The 17,500-nt window shown below is 46.0% G+C and overlaps 1 protein-coding gene across 1 annotated transcript in view; it reads right to left on the bottom strand.

Annotated features, from left to right (window-relative positions):
- LOC307237291 (ephrin type-B receptor 1-like) overlaps positions 1–17,500 on the bottom strand; it is a gene marked incomplete at both ends in the record, with an annotated part of 61,231 nt that overhangs the window by 7,421 nt on the left and 36,310 nt on the right. Inside the window, 7 exons of the mRNA XM_080010004.1 lie at positions 1,614–1,861; positions 7,402–7,599; positions 8,742–8,803; positions 9,021–9,126; positions 9,811–9,976; positions 14,909–15,033; positions 16,693–16,768. Coding sequence (XP_079866130.1) covers positions 1,614–1,861; positions 7,402–7,599; positions 8,742–8,803; positions 9,021–9,126; positions 9,811–9,976; positions 14,909–15,033; positions 16,693–16,768 — 981 coding nt within the window. The remainder of the gene's footprint in view (positions 1–1,613; positions 1,862–7,401; positions 7,600–8,741; positions 8,804–9,020; positions 9,127–9,810; positions 9,977–14,908; positions 15,034–16,692; positions 16,769–17,500) is intronic.

The raw sequence follows: 17,500 nt of genomic DNA, 5'->3' as shown, positions 1-17,500 counted from the left end.
CTGTTGTCCTTTCTTTTAACTCTTGCGTACAGGCTTAAAATGTGCGACTTCTGGATCATGTTGACTCGGAATATTATAAATGCCTTTGATGGCAGCAATGACGCCGCTATGGTCTAAGGTGTTTGTGTGTGTGTGTGTGTGTGTGCGCGCGCGTGTGTGCGTGTGTGTTGCAAATCTCTCTCTGCACGTCCAACCGTGCCTTTGATGCCTCTCTCGCCTAATCCTCTGCCGGCAAAACCGTCCAAGGTGCGCACAAAACAGAATCACACCGAGACACTTGCGCGCGTGGGCCCGCAAGATGGCCACGCGAGGACAACACCACCGGTGGGATTGATTACCGCGCGGGCGCGTGTGCACCGCGTGTGCGTGCGTGTGCGCTGTGTCTCCGCTGAGGATTCCTGAGTCAAAAGGGGTCACGCTGTGAGGAGCGCACATCAAAGAATTTCTCTGTCTGTTTTTTTTTTGTTTTTTTTTTGGAGTCGGGTGGAAAGGAGGGCAGGATCAAAGAGATGGACACGCTGACAGACAGACGGACAGGTTGGCAGAGAAAAGAGGAGAGGAAGAGGAAGAGGGGGAGGTGAGGAACATGCATGTCCCTGCGGTACCGCCTAAAACCTCTCACCGTCCAAGCCTCTCTCCCTCCATCTGCAAGCGTACTATTTAGAACGCCAAATGAGTGTTTCGATTGCGTGAAAGCATAGTATGCACAGATAATATGTATGTATCAATAATATTTAAGTGTGCGTGGAGGGTGGATATCCCATAATGCATTGGGACACGTCACGAGGACAACCGCAGACGATCGTTCAGATCAGCGGAGTGGCTATATGACCGGTGGGTTAATCGCAAATGGAGCATCGAGCAGCGAGTGTGTACAATTGCTATTCTCTGGTTGATGTACCCGTGTTGGGTATATGAACAACAAATTCAATGTGAGTGAGCGTCAAGGCGGCGTCCGTGCCTCCGCGTCCGTGCCACCGCACGCGCGGGCGTGTGTGTGTATCGCATTACAGTCCGCACCTCGGCACCGCCTCCATACAGGCTACAGCATATACAGCACTGCAAGTGAGTTGTATCGGTTTGTCGGGTCGGTTGCGTTCTCGCTGCAAAGAAACTGCTCCGGGGGGGGGGGGCGGTTGCAAGCGCGCCGAGACCATCCTTTCCAGGTGGTCTCGGTGCGGTTCATTTGGTCCGGAACGTAGTGCAATTGCTGTTTTCACATACAGTATGCTCCAAATGTATGAACAAATGCTCCAAACGAGCCAGTTGTGAATACACCCTCAAACCATTCTGAACAGAGCGAGCGTTTCCAACTGCGAGCGCCTCCTAACCTGTAAATACCAACCTTACTTCACACTCATTTCATTTACTGAACTGCAAATTAAATGAGCGTTAAAGATACCGTATGTGCAAAGAAGTTCACTTGTAGCATAAACTCACAATTGTAAGATCTCTGAATTTTACTTATCTTTATATTCAACTTTATTATTTTGACCATGCAATGCGACTAAGTAGCTATGCAGTACAGGTGTATCATGTTATTCCTTGCATTAGCCGCACTTGCTTGTGAGTGTGCTGCTGTGACCCTGCTCTATATGTGTGGTGCTAAATACCCGCAGGAAGAAATCCAGAGCCCCGTTCTCCATGAACTCCGTGATTATCATGGTGGGTCGGCTCTTGGTGACGACGCCCTCGAGCCTGATGATGTTGGGTTGGTCGAATTGGCCCATAATGGACGCCTCGGAGAGGAAGTCCCTCCTCTGCCTTTCGGAGTAGCCTGTCTTCAGGGTTTTGATGGCCACTGGAATTTCCTTTTTCCCCACGGGCTTCAAGCGGCCTTTGTACACCTCACCAAACTCACCTGCGAAGAATGACAAAACACAATCTTTGAAAATGCATGTATTAGTATAAGAGCTTGGTCGACCATTCGCTGTAAGAACTCAGAACTTCTTAGAAACCGTTTCACAAAAAAGTAAGATCATTTCAGACAGGTTGAGTTACGCACATGCACACCATGCAAACAAGGGGAGACAACCCGGTACAACCACAGTGTGGTAACAAAGTCTTTCTTTTGTTTGTCATGTTGTATATTTTGGGGTATAAAAGATGATTGGAATGGAATCCTTCCAAAAAAAACCGCTCTATGCTGTGGGAGTCCTAACTCTCCAGGTCATTCACCGCGCTCCTCCGCCACCGCTCGCCGCCCTTCCCAGTCGCAGCTCTTCTCACCATGGCCTATCGCTGTTCATTTTTCTCTGCAAACTGAAGACCTTTCTCTTCAGGTGGACCAGGTTACACCTCTCAACCTCAGAAAGATCGTCATGTTTTCACCCTCAGACAAAAAGCTCAACTCAACCAACGCTACTAGTTCGTATCGGAGGCTTTGCTGATGAAGACTGGGATGTCGACTAACGGCAGCTTATTGTAACTCCTTTCAGACAGAAGTGTCTGACACGACATCATAATATAATATAATAATATAATAATATAATGTAAGTCTACTGGTGCCTTTCTACTCTTTGCTCCTCTAAATCCAATATAAGTCAGGATGTACAATGCATTAGCGGGTAATAACGACACAATATTCTTCTTCCGATACACAAAAGCGTCAACGGTGTATGGTTTGTCATTGTATGTCATCGCCGTCCTTGGAAACAGGTGTTGGTCATTAATACATTTGGCAGCCGGGGAAATGAGATTAGCAGGTGGCGGGCAGTGGCTTTTTTTCTTTAAAAATCCCCCTTTAATGTTTTTCCCTGTTTTCTACAATCAAAAGTGCCTCTCCTCACATGGGACACAGCGCGCTGCAGTTGAATGCCACAACCTTTTACGCTTCTTAGGGGTAACCAAGTCATTCCCAAACACCTTTGTTTTGCGTAACGCCGCCTCCTCACTTAATATACGGAGTCTGATGGCAAAGAAAATAAAGCTGACTTATTTGGTTGGCCATGCATCGTGATTAGTAGTCACACGACAATCCAATTTAAATACAGATTTTCAATGGCCTGAGGCTGAAGCAAGAAATAAACACAGAATAAATCCCATTGACGGACTAGTATTGCTGAACAAAGCATCATTCTGTAACTCTGCTTCCTTCCCCACTGCAAGTATTTCTGGACAGGAATCTAATTTTTAGGTGTGCGTGTTCAAGCTCATTAAGGAGTACTATTCAACTTGTTCAGAGCAAATGAAAGACGTGGCGTGGGACACCAGTGCGTGTAAAGTCTCAAACAGTGTAGGAGCCACAGGGCGGCCAAAAAGTGTCTCGACTTGAGCGATGAAATTAGGCGGCAATAGCAAATCACCTTCATGCCGGTTCCATGCTGTTGATTATTTTAAGAAACTTAAGAACTTCCACACCCCACATTGATATCTTTCCACTCAGATTTTAAAGAGGATTTTAAGCCAGTGGGAGAAGTGTTGCACTGAAAAAACGTAATTCGGTGAGTTTCCATCAGTTGAGTCGAAGCAAAGTAACTGTCTCCCTGAACTTTTATGTTCCATTGTTCACAAATTGCAAATCTGAAATGGCTCTTATTCACATGGTCGATGCTGATTATTTCACCATTATGAGCTCATACTATGATAGTGGCATAAGGTGAACAAAAAAAACCACAATTCAATTGTTAATCACAATTATTTGTATAACAAATAATCTCATGATGGTGACAGCCCGGCACTCGGGCACAGCACACTCCTGTAGCTCCTGTACTTGCCAACGAGGCGGGTGTAACTTGTTTGCTTCACAAATTTCTGCATTCCGAATCCACATGAGCCAACCTTAAGATGCACACCAGTAAGTGGGCAAAAAGCCCTGAAAGCACATCTCAGTTGACGTACGGCGATTGTTTTTTCTGTTCCAACGCATTGGTGTTTGAACAGCAAATGGTTCGGGCTTGGCCTCCAGAAAGTAAGTCAGACCCCTCGCCGGTTCCAGGGTCACCGGAGTTCAGGCGCCGCTCGCTTGTCGAGCCAACACTGAGATTTCATCCTTGATGTCTGTCTTCAAAATATTCATCATTCTGTATAAACCTTGGACTTCCTTTCACTGCCGGGGACTTAGATCCTTTCTCTTTTTTTGTGGTCGGGGGGGGATAAATGACCCCTGTGCCTCTCGGGGACATGAAAATTGTATGTCTTTTCAAAATAAAAGTCTCCTCTCACCGAGATAAAAAAAATCGGCGTGTGAATAATGGATGAGTGAGGGGGCTTGGATGACAGACTCTGTCGTGCTCCCTCACTCTGATCTGCGCTCCACATTTCACTGCTCATTAAAAACTACCTACTGTCACCAGGAGAGAGGGAGAGGGAGGGAGGGAGGGAGGGAGGGAGGTAAGAAGAAGAGAAAGGAGAGGCGATGAAGAGGTGAGAGTGAAATAGACTATGGAGCCTTAGGAGAGCTGGAGGAAAAGAACTGGAGGAAAGACACGGCAAAGTAACAGAGGAGAGATGAGAGAAAGCGACTGGAAGAAGGTGAGAAATAATTATAGATGCCAAGATGAATGGATGATGAGATGGTCGGTTGGATGGATGAATGGATGATTAGGTGAGTGGATGGATGGATGGATGGATGGATGGATGGATGGATGGATGGAGAGGAGTGGGGGATTAGCAGGGAGGGCAGGATGGACGAGGAATGAAGAGGGTGGCCTTAATTACGAAAAGGGAGAAGAAATCAGTCGCTCCATTCCTTCTGCTCAAGTAGAGAGGTCAAGGAGAGAGGGATGGAAAACCGGCGGGAGAAAAAAGAGAAAGAACGGTCGAGATAGATATAGAATTGGAGAGAGAGAGAGAGAGAGAGAGAGAAATGTGATCAGAGGGAGAGAGCAAGAGAAAAATAGAGAGAGAGAACCGGAGGGAGGAAGCGAGTGGTGAAAAGAGGGGAAGTAGGGGCATTAAAGCCTACAGGCAAGAGAGGTACGCGTATGGAGGGAAGGTGAAAGGGAAAGAGAAGGAGGGAAAGTGGGTATGACGGAAGAACGTCGGCAGAAAAAGCGAGGGATCGCACGACAGGCAAGATGCAAAGTCGGATGTACAAAGGAGGAAAGGAGGAAGAGACTGAAGGGCAGAAGCAAAAGGAAGAAGAGCGTGGAGGGGAGAGGGGGGTTGAGGGACAGATGGGGAGGTGCAGAAAGAGTTAAAGACAAACAGACACGGGGCCAGACGGAGGGTGCGATAGGTAGAGCAGGAAAAAGAGAGGGGTACAGGCGGGAGGGGAAGACAGAAAGGAGCGGGAGGGAATAGAGGAGGAAGAGGCGGCGGAGGAGGAGGAGGAGGAGGAGGAGGAGGAAGAAGAGGTAAACAGGGACAGGAAGAGAGTTGGAAAGAAAGACTGGGAGGTTTATTTTTATCCGTTCCTTGGAGTGTTCTCTTTCTTTTTTTCGTTCTTTTTTTTCTTCCACCTGTGTGCAATCTGCCCCCCCCCCCTCCCCATTTTGTTGGTTGTTAAATAAACACCCATCCCCCCCAAAAAAAACAACCCAGAGGCATCAAATCCCAGGCAACAGATAAAGGTATGGACAGAGAGAGAGAGCGAGAGAGATGAAGAACGGTGGATAAGAAACATACAGAGAGGAGGAAGGGGATGGAATCGCAAACGCAGCGTGGGACGTAGCATCCGTGGTGGCAAAGGAAGGGGGAGAGAGAAAGGGGGATAGGGAGGGTGAAAGGAAGAGAGAGAGAGAGGAGGAGGAGGGGGTGACACGGGGGAAGAAATGGGGGGGGGCTAGAATGAATTCTCACTTTCGTCTGCAGCAGAGTGAGAGACCCCGCCATTAAACCCATCGCACGTCATACAATCATCCCCCGCCTCGGTCCTCTCACTCCCTCTTTCTGTCTCTCTTTCTCTCTCCTCTTCATCCCCTGTCACCTCTGCCCCGAGGTGAGAAACCTTCCCCGTCCTCGATAAAGAAATAGGCAGAAAAACAGGATTACAGAAAGCCCAGAAGAGCTCAGAGTGGACCGAAGCCCAAACCACATACTGTGCTGCGGCATTATGGTATGGAATCTGGTTCATGACCTTTTATAGACCACATGGAGGTGTGGGGGGGGATGTGTGGTATCTGTGTTTGGAAAATATTGAAGCACACGGACAGGGCTGCGAGTGCTCCATACAGAAACTGCTGCAATATTCGTTTGCTTAACTTGCAGACTGTAGAATGACAAAATGGCAGTTAGAGAGGTCAGAATGTGGTAAGGGATGTAATTAAATGTTTACCGTCTCACACGCTGTGGGAACAAAATCGACTGACGCACTGGCAAATGTGGCAATTTATTATTATGTTTGCTTGTTCGTTTGCCGAGCCCTCGGTTGATTGATGGACCGATGCATTGATTGATGACAACAACAAAAAAAGTACTTTCACATATTTCTGATGGACCACTCTTAGATTTACTTTAAAATAATGTTTACTTCTTTTGCATCGTGCATCGTCTGGGCTCCACTGCTCATCACTCCCGGCAAAGTGTGCAGCAAACAAAGGCATACTGAGTGAGCTAGAAATATAGGAGTGATGGAGATTGAATCCTCCCATTGGATAGAAGAGTGGAGCAGGTGGATGCAGCAAAGCAGCAAGCAAGCAGACCAGCAATACAGGCAGGGTAGGCGGGACTGGTTGCTTAAGTAGGACGGCCCATAAGGAAATGGAAACGTGTGGCGTCGTCAAGTTGTCTGACAGAAATAGCTCTGCGAGCCACGCCTCATTTCTCAAAACGTTTTCCTGTCTCTAACTCGTGTAACGTTAGCAATGCAATAATTTAAAAATAAACTGCTTACAATTTTGATTCACAGTGAACACGGAGAAAATTAGACAATTTATGTCATCCTCTTCATGAGTTCACTTGCATTCCATTGCTTTCCGACAGATGGCTAAAATAAGCCCAAAAATAATTTCACAAAACTTTGCAAAAACATGCCTCTGAGTCTCCCATTTCTTCTCCTACCGCCCTCCATTTGCATCACACATCACACAGCAGCATTTCTGCAATGAGGCCACAGATAGTCAAAAAAAGAAGAAAAAAGTATGAAGCTGGCTTAAATTTATTCTCGTGCGAGTTTTTGAAAATGAATAAAACATCTCTGTTGACTTCAAAGAGCGGGCATCCAGTAACATTATGAATTTGCCTTTGCATGTTTCCACGATCTGTGACGGTGACACAAAAGTCGACAGTGAAAGACACGGATGCGCTTCCAATATAATCTTTGGTTTGTCAGTCGACTGACATCTCATTGGACAGCTTCACATGTAGCATCTCCAGTTTATAGAGCAGGTTGGGGGCGAGAAATGTGAATATGACTGTAAAACGTCTTTGTAGCATCAAATAAACATAGATAGTCCAGAGAGTCAAACAGACAAATAGACAGACAGACAGACAGACAGACAGACAGAATACAATCCATACCGGCTCCTATGACGTCCTCTATTTTGACGCCGGCGGGGTCGATCTCCTTGGCAAACTCTCGGACGGCCTCGTTGGGGTCCTCGTAGGTGAAGGGGTCGATATAGATCTTGACCCCCGGTGAGCTGCGGCCCTCGGACAGGGTGGGAAAGGTCACGGTGGGGGCAGGACTGTTGAACATGTCCGGCCTCAGAGTCACCTCTGGTGAAAGTAAGCGAGGGGCCGCGAAAGAGTGAGAGGGGAATAAGGGGAGTGGGGGAGAGAGGGGGTGAGGCATAGAGAGAGAGACAGGGCAAATAGAAAGCAGTCCAAACAAAGCAATTAGCTGGATTTGAAGGCAGCAAAAACATAATAAAGTGAAGTAATAAAGAGAAGACAAAAAGACAAGCGGGGAAAATAACAAAAGAATAATCAAATAAATAGAGCCACTACAGGAGAAAAAAAAGTCTTGCCAACTAAAGAGGTGCTAATAAAATGCCAGGTTTATTAGACGTGTTTTTTAGCTGTTGTACCCGCTATTGGCGGTTTCCTCTCAAATATCTCTAGGCAGAGTACTCCGCAACTTAGCCAAGAAAAGCCGCTTCCTCCAATTATCCTTTGGCTGCTGTAGCCTGCAAACGTAGTCTGCAACGTAGGCCGCTCCTAATCCATGAAGAGCTTTAGTTTATATCCAAGTAAAGGCATTTGGAAATCAATTTCATCTGTAATATGAGGTGTAGCTTGTTAGTTCTAGTTCTGTCGGACAACTTGACAGCGCCACGCGCTTCCACGCTCGTATGGGCCGGCCTGTTTAAGCAGCCAGTCCCTCCCACCCTGCCTGCTGCGCTCCCTCCACCTCCCCTGCATCCACCTAGTCTTCCATCCGATGGGGGGGATTCTAGCGCATCACTCCTACATTTCCAGCTCCCTAGGTATGCCTATGTTTGCTGTACACCTTGCCGGGAGTGATGAGTGGGAGAGCTCAGACGCCAACCTCAAACGGTTCAAATAAATAAAGATCATAGTAGGATAATAGGATAATAGTCGTTCTCTGCCGGTTTGTTTCATATCATGGCCCCTGCCGAAATGTCCTGGAGGGGAGGCTCCCTATATCCAGTGGCTTCTCAAGGTTTCTAGCTTTTACCTGTGGATTTTTTTGCGGGGATTTTTTTGGCTTGTCCACGGGTTTAGAGCAACATTATCAAATGTACCTGTAAACGTGGGCTTGTAAAGCCTTCGGAAGGGGCTAAGCAAGTACGTTTGCCTCGACACGTGTTTTACAACCAGGCGCATGAGCTATTGTGAGTGAGCTCTACATGTAGCAGGTGGTTAAAGTCAGTGGCATGGTCTATAGAGGGTCTCACCTCCGCCCGAGTTGTACTGCTGCAGCTTGTCTCCGTACACACTCTCCTTCAGCTGCCTCCTCCTGCACGCCGAGACGCCGAGATGAGGAGAGGGAGAGAGAGGGATGGATAAAGAAGGTGGAAGGAAAAAGAGCCAGACAAAAGACACTCAGAGGATGAAAGGCAGACAGCTCACATTTCATCCACTCTTGAGCTTTATTTATTTTGAATATAAAGTGATCATATGAATGTGTGTACATTTGTGTGTGTGTGTGTGCCAGATGTGTGCACATGTTTCACCTGGTACAAATGATAGCGATGGCCACTAGCGAAACGATACACACTCCACCCACTAGAGATCCAGCTATCAGCGAGAGCTGCTGTCCCAACTCCGACTTATACTCATCTGGAGGAACGCCCACACGCACACATACACATTAGGCAAACACAAACCACAGAAATCGACATACCATACACATACATCAAAACCCACAGAGACAAGCTAAATTCTAAAATAGATTAGTATTATTTAAAGGACTCCGCCAGACAATCGCACAATTAAGCATTACCCCAGGGGAAGCTATATGTGTGGGATTCTTTATTTCTTTTGCACTCCACACACACACACACACACACACACACACACACACACACACACACACACACACACACACACACACACACACACACACACACACACACACACACACACACACACACACACACACACACACACAAGCAACAAAGCAGCAAAGTAGGTTAATCGCTCTCTTTCTCCATCCCAATCACCCTCTCTTTCGCTCTTCGTCAAAAATGAAATGGCAAAAAAGACATTGAAGAAGAAAAAGAAATGGAGAAACATTTTTGTTGCTATTTACCAGTAGAATTTTATACATATATACATGTAATATATATGATAACCAAGCCACTGTTGTTCAGTGTGAGGGGATAAAATGTCTCCCCGGTTAATACAGATAAAACAGCACACCCACCCTGAGCCGCAAAAGTGTCGTTTGTTGGAAGACCGTGCATAAATTAGGCTTCAGTTTTGCACTCTCTTCTTTACTCTCTTTCCTCCCCTTCCACTTACCGTCGGTGAGAGTTTGGAAGAGCATCTCCTTGCTGTAGGCTCCGTAGCCCGCCACGGTGCGTGCCCTCACCTGGACCACGTAGCCCGTCCCGGGCCTCAGCCCCTCCAGGACCACGCTGGGGATCGGGCTCTGGATCACCGTGCTGTTCAGCACTGACGAGTGGGACTAAGTAGTGGAGGAAGAAAGGAAGCGATAACTTAAAGTACATGGTACATGCCAGTGGCTCACAACAAGGACCCTCAATTTGAGACGAATTAGGCCACAGACCCCATTGGATAAGATTTTGTCTCTGGGACTCCAATCTGAGAAGATCTTTATTTGAGATATGATTAAAGCCCAAACTTCCATACCTGTCTACACCATAGTCACAGAAATAACAGTGAAACTAGGATTAAAAAAAAAAGTCATTATTGTAAATTCTCTAATGGCGCTAACGTCTGAATTAAATGTATTAATCATTGTAATGGGGACCCCCTGGAACCTCTTAAAGGACCCCTGGGGGGTCATTGGATGCCGCGCTGAATACCACCGGTATCTGACATATGAGAGGTTTACACCACAGAATCTGATGCGCAATATGTTTGGCCACCACCAATATCACCAGAGATGCTGATTCCTTTTCCCAGGAGGGTGAGAGCAATCCACTCAGTCTGAGACCTGCAATGAGCTACACTGATTGCTTCATCCAAATAATGTCCTGAGAAATCATAACAACAACATTCGGCACGGCAGAATGATATTTCAAATGTGGAGCAGTGAAGATAAGGCAGCCTGTTGGTTGAAAACCGTCTGGAATACTCAGCGCAGCCTCCTTATTGACCCTTGGCTGCGTATTCACTGCTCTTCTCCTCCCTCAATCTTTCTCTTCTCCTGCTCCCCTGCCTCTCTCTCGCTCTCTCCATCCGTTCCCATCTCTCCTCCTCCTCCTCCTCCCTCTAACCATCCATCTCTCCCTCCCTCTCTATATCTTCACTGCACTCTCTTTATCTGCCCTTCGACCCCTCCTCCTGGTGCAACGGATAATTAGGCATTAATGTAGTGAATTGGCTGAGGTCCAGAGAGACAGCTCCACTACCTTTGCAGTACCCTGTCTAGTCTCTAAAAACCACCCGCACACACACACCCACACACAAAGATTCCCCCTCGTTGGGGACCATTGCTGCTCCCCTTTGCCACAAACTCCCTACTATCCTTCCTATTAGACTAATGTAGAATATATGAATTATGGGAGGTGGACAAGGCACGGCCATGGCAGATTGTGTGGGGGCCACAGGGTCTTTTGGGAGCTTGAAATAAGGGGATGAGATGAGTGGAGAGGACCTGAAAGTATATAGAATAAGGCATCACTGCTAGGGTCATAATTCATCATTATCATACATCGTCTTGCAGTAGTGTGACTTGCTGTTGTGATAAAACTAATATATTGTCACATTATGTAGTATAATGAGCTGACTTTGTCTAAAATCGATATTTGCGTAAAATTTCATGGCCATCATGATAATTAATGCTTCCATATCGTCCTGCCCTGGGATTAGGCATTATACGTGTGTGTGTGTGTGTGTGTGTTTATGTGTGTGTGTGTGTGGTGTATGTGTGTGTGTGTGTGTGTGTGTGTGTGTGTGTGTGTGTGTGTGTCTGTGAGCAGAGGATAGAGGAAATATTGGCATTTGCTCTGTCCAGGGTTTGACTATTTGACTAATAAACAATCTGCATTAAATTACATTATATCAGGCTATGTTCCTATCATAATATATATTTATAATTGTAATCCATTAACTGCTTATTTCCATAATTATAAAAGGTGTACATCGCATGAGTGTATGGGATACTAATCCACATCAAGCTGCTGCTGCTGCTGTTGCTACAAATACAAAAAAAGTGCATACATTTAAGTGTGCAAAGCCATTTTGTCACGACAGGTTTAACATCTAAAAAGATTTTCTTAAAAGCTCTTTATACCTCAGACGCTCTTGTTGTGTAGCTTGACATGTGGGATGTATGTGAACATTGGCTTCCCTACTTGGACCAAGAGTTCTGATGCTGGCCCAGCACTACAACCTATACCTGGGTGTGTACAGACATTGTTCAAAAGGTTAAAGCTGAGAAAAAATAGCCATAAAAAAGGGTTAAATCTGGTGAAAATGGGGGGACAAATTGGTTTGGCGGTGGGGGCCTCCATGCCGGCCTCCCGTGACAGGGGTTGAGCGGCCGCCGTTCCGGACACGTCTGGTGGAGAGAGATAAGTGCAATGGGGGGGGGGGGGGGGCATATCTAATTCACTGCATTAAAACCTCATCATCTGTATGGTTGATGAGGAGGGAAAGGATGGGGGAGGGGGGGTCGGATAGTAGAGTAATAGAGGGGTGCGAGGGTTATTAAGGAGGAGAGCGACCGAGAGAGGGGTGCACGGCTGCAGAAGGAGGTATAGCACCCCTGGGTCTGTGGGCATAACGTTTCCTCTTCCTGAGGCTTATGAAGCTCCCTCACTCCCAGAGGACTCCTTCACATTTCAGGCCGCCGGCTAAAATAAGTCTTTGCAGATGGCTCCTCTAGAGTGAAATAGAGTTTTGCTATTAAAGGAAGGCGAGTGAAGCAGTGGTGGAGGGTACACCCGGGTAAGCCTGGCAACTTAAAACTTACTCATCTAAACTACTGAACTAACTTTCATTATCCATTGAAAAGGCACAGTGTACACCCGCCGTCCCCCGCTATTAAAGGGGAATACCATTTAAATGTGTGAGCTAAAACGTAATGGCAAAAACTATAACTACATTGAAAACTTTGTTATTGGTCTTGTCAATTTGTTTTGGCTGAGGTTTTACCAAACAGCCTTTCACAGAAAAACAACTGAATAAAAGGGATGGTGGAACTCCAAATAAGGGCATATATTGGGAAGCTGGAACTCCAAATAAGGGCATATTCCCCAAATAAGGACTTGGCTCTTTGGCCCATATAAGAACTCAGGGGGTGTAGTTTTGGCCATTTTAATGCTGAAAATGGGTGGTATTCCCCTTTAAGAAAAGGGTTCTTAATAGTATACACACATCACCAGCTCTCACATCACTTCTGCCCACAACAGAGCTTTTTCATATGAATTTCTAAGTCATGTGGATTCTCGGTCCTGATTGTGCCGACATCCAACAGCACCGGCTAATAAATCTGCCACTGCACGCCGCAGCTAATGCAGTGTGCCAGTACTTGCACAAAATGTTTAAACCAACAGGAAGCCGCAAACTGATAAGAGGATGATATACCAGAGTGAGATAATTAAAAAACGAGGAGAGTTAACTATTTAAACTATTTTTATTTCGGTTCTATGTCACCACTCAATAAAATAGTTTTCATCACACAAATGGCGAGGGGGGGGGGGGGGGGGTTTGACATTTCAAATGCTTATATGATGATGTTGGTTGTCTTCACATTGAATGCAATTTGTGAAACAGTTTACATGTTTCAAATGCAGGATCTCTGCTTTAAAAGTGCCATTAGAGGCGGTCAGTGTGCTCGGAGAGTGCTATGGCCTACTTTTTTTTTAGGCCAAGGTCTTAGAGTCATGTTTTGTTGTTCATGATGCTCTCCTGAATGCGAAAAACGCCCAGAGAAACGCACATCAAAAAGCGCCATTGTGGTTTATGGCCATTCATGGTGTTTCCATATTCAGTTGCGGGATCTTGAGGGATCTTGAGGCGGGTTAGCTGAGAACCACAGAGCTGGCTGCTCCTCCGATAACACTGCTTATAATGGATGACTTTGATTTAGTTGATATTGATTTCTTGTGCTGTTCGTAGTATTTTTGCAGGGAGGTAGTGGCCTGTGAATACTACCATACACACACACACTCACACACACGGACAACACCACACAGGCATAAACATGTGCACATTGTGGCAGCCCCGATCTGTTCCCTCGCCGTCTGTCTTTCTACCAAGTCTACTGTGCGTATTGGTATAATTGCACCACGTGAGGGCGAAAGGGTGAAAGCCGAAGTGAATGCAGAAGGACTGAGGGAAGTAAAAGCGGAAGTGATCCGAGAAGGATAGTAAAAAAAAAGTGAACTGAGAAGTCAAGCCCTGAGCAACTTTGCTGTCTGTGAACGTGATCGTAGTCGTGTAAGAGAAAGAAACGTCTCCAAGGATTTGTTTAACCACCCACCATTATAGATTACAGACTTTAAACCTCTACGGATCCTGGCATTCTCTCTGGAATGTATTGACGGATTGACTCGCGCTTTTACGGTATTTTCTTTAATTTTCCTTATGTATTGATTCCTTAATTGGAATTTAATTTGGATCTATTTTTGGGGTTATCAATTCTGTCTGTGGCCAGATCCATTCCGGTGCATTCGTTCGTTTGACTATATGCGCACTGGACAGACCTGTTGGGTTCAGCCGGGACAATTTATTTTACGCCCGAGGTAAGGGACTGTGGTGTGGAGATGGGATGGTTTGAGTAGCCACACCTGACCTGGATCTAGGTGACTGGGTCAGGGTGGCTGCATACCTGTGGCTCTAGGGTTGGGCTAACAAGCAGCAGGTTAAAAACCCCATCCTCACACACACTCAGGATAGGAGCCCTGTCATGACATGTTCCATCTGCTCCTGGCTAATTCCACCTAGCCTCCTCTCTGCAATAAACTGATGTTTACAACCCATGTCATCTGTGTCTCTGTGCTGGAGGGCCCTGAAAACGCCACCTGGGTGACGTGTGGTAGGAAGAACTACCACAGGGACATTGTATGAAAGTGAACCCTGTGATGTATTTCATTATGAAAATGATTATTTGATTTGGTGGATGGGTTGCAAATCAAGTTATAAGTTGTAAATTAACTTGTGAACATATTACTTTCTTATCCAAATATAAGCAGTTAAAAGAAATACATTGCTTTGTTAATGCACTCAATGTAAGGGTTTAAACTGGACTGAAAGACGAAAAATGTCCTTGAGGACTGAGACTGACCTAGATGAGAACGAGCTCACGTTATAAAAAAAGGCAAAATACTTTCTCTGGTAGGCCCAGCCTACCTGGCACCATTTACCGATATGCAGTCTAAGGTTAAAAACATAACACGTGGTAACAGCGGACCGCTGGAGTTCTCACCTTGTCGTAGTGTCGTATCTCATAGTCCAGGATGATCCCGTTGGGCTGCTCGGGCGGCGGCCAGGATAGTGAGAAACTGCGGCTTGTGGAGCTCACCTGATGCATTATGGGGACTGGCGAGGGAGCTAGTAAACAAAAACGTGGACACACGCACACGCACGCACACGCACACACACACACACACACACACACACACACACACACACACACACACACACACACACACACACTAATCATTTAAGGTAAAGAGAGAAACGATGAAACCAAGGTTTGGACGCTTTGCAGCAACCAGAAAAAAGACCAATACAAAGTTATCGCATGATCAACTACATAAATCAACATTCTAACCCCAGGTGCACCAGCCAAACCCTCCCGACCACTTCTGAGCTGAAAGCCATAGATAATAAAAGCTATGAAGTAGGGCCTGTTTGGGGTGTTGCTCGTTTTTATGCAGTATCCTCACACTCTTATTCAGATCGATCTTTTATGGCAGCCGTGCTGGACTTAACAGCATGCGGAGAGAGACAGACACGGCCGAGAGAGGGACAAAGACGCAGACGGAGAGATAACGCGCAGCAGAGGTAATGAGTCTGATGTTAAACCCATTTCACTGAGACTAGAAGGTTTGTATTTTACCAAGCTGAGCCACTAAGACTATGGGGGATCGCTTTAAATCCGTTTGAATTGCCGCTGTGAGGCTGCAGACCCACAGATACCTCACAACTAAGATTTGCACACACAAAGGAACAGAGACTTAAACCTCGCCCCTTATTTTGCCCCTTTTTGATTATTGTGACTAAATGGATGTTTCACATGTGCATCATGTGCTGAGAATGTTTCACAGCTCGTAAAATAGGTCTGGCAAAACCCCCCCTCAGAGCGATTCTGCTCCGGTCGCATCCACATTCAGGTCCATGCAAAGATAAAGTGTTATTTGCAAACACATTTCTGGGATTAGGTGTTTACGTTTGACAGCAGTCATGAGACCCGCTTGGAAAACGCCACAGGCTAGCGATCAATCATGTTTAGATTGGGAACGAGCCCGGCTGCTGCTGTGGTGGAGGTAAATGATGTGTTTTCCATCACGGCAAAAGCGCCTTTTAAAAGCTAAATTCAAGCAGCAGTGGAAATATCACTTGTGTCTGTCTCCGTAAAATATTGATGGGGCAATAACTCAGATCACTTTATAGTCTCCAAGAATTACACTGTCAGAAAAAGAGAGAAAGAGAGGGCGAGAGAGGGCGAGTCAGAAAGAGAGGGAGAGAGAGAGGGAGAGGCGAGAGAGAGGGGACGGGAGCTAAAATGATGACAAAGACGGGGAGAAAAATGGAGGATAAAGGGAGAGAATCGGATTGAGGCGGGGGGGACTGTGCCAGAAAAGAACGAGTGTGATACAGAGAGAGAAAGAACAACTGAGGGAGAGAGAGCGAGAGAGAGGGAGGGGGGGAGAAAGTGAAAGCGAGATGACAAGCTTATAACATGTTTTATGAATTAAAGCGCTGTAGCTCAATTTCCTTTATCCCCACAGCCATCCCTTGCTCTCCAAATCCACAGCGCCTCAAGGTAAGCTCGCACGCACGCACGCACGCACGCACGCACGCACGCACGCACGCACGCACACACGCACACACGCACACACGCACACACGCACACACGCACACACGCACACACACACACACACACACACACACATACACACATACACGCATACACGCACACACACACACACACACACACACACACACACACACACACACACACACACACACACACGTCCCACTCACCGGCCTGATTGGTGGTTATGTTGATTGACAGTTGCTGGGCGGGGTACGGGCTCTTGTTGGAAACGCCATTGACTGCCTGCAAAACAAGGTTCAAGTCAATTTCACTTTTAACGCTCGATTCCTCCTCTTTTACAGACTCAATGATTTTCATTGGACTTCACGATCAGCCGGAAAAACGGTAAACAACGTCATCATCTGATTTCTCAGAGAGAGGATTTTTCCTCCCCTGAGAGAGTTGAATACCCCTTCATTAACTGTCACAGCCATCGGGCCGCGAGCACGGCTAAGCATTCTGACGGTGAAATAGAGTGTCTTCTGTCTTCCATCTCCAATTGGCCAGGGGATGGAAAAAATTGGGCCGTCGTCAATCTAGATTGGTTTTCTTTTATTTTCATTAAAAGAAATTTGCAGATTATTGTATATAATCGTGAAATAAAACACTTTATTTTCCACACTTCCCAGTTTCTTTATTCTTGTATAATAATCCAATCCAATAAATAACTTCAAATGTTAAAAGACTATAGCAATTTTCCAATGCATTTCTAGAACGATCCAATACTCAATTGATGAGGTTTAAACTTCTTGATGATGTCCTCAAAGGTGCAGTACGTGGGCAAGTAACCAGGAAGATTTATTTAAAAGTATTTTATAGTATAGTGATTCTGCAATTATTATAATTTATGTAGCAAACACAATAAATAAATAGATAGAGACAGACAGACAGACAGACAGACAGACAGACAGACAGACAAACAAATGAATAGATGAATAAAGAAATAAATAAACAAACAAACAGAAATAGAATGAC

This window comes from Zeus faber, assembly GCF_960531495.2.
Source record: "Zeus faber genome assembly, chromosome: 1".
NCBI classification, from domain to species: Eukaryota; Metazoa; Chordata; class Actinopteri; order Zeiformes; family Zeidae; genus Zeus; species Zeus faber.
Note: the sequence above shows the minus strand (reverse complement) of the source record. Positions and strands in the feature narration are given on the sequence as shown.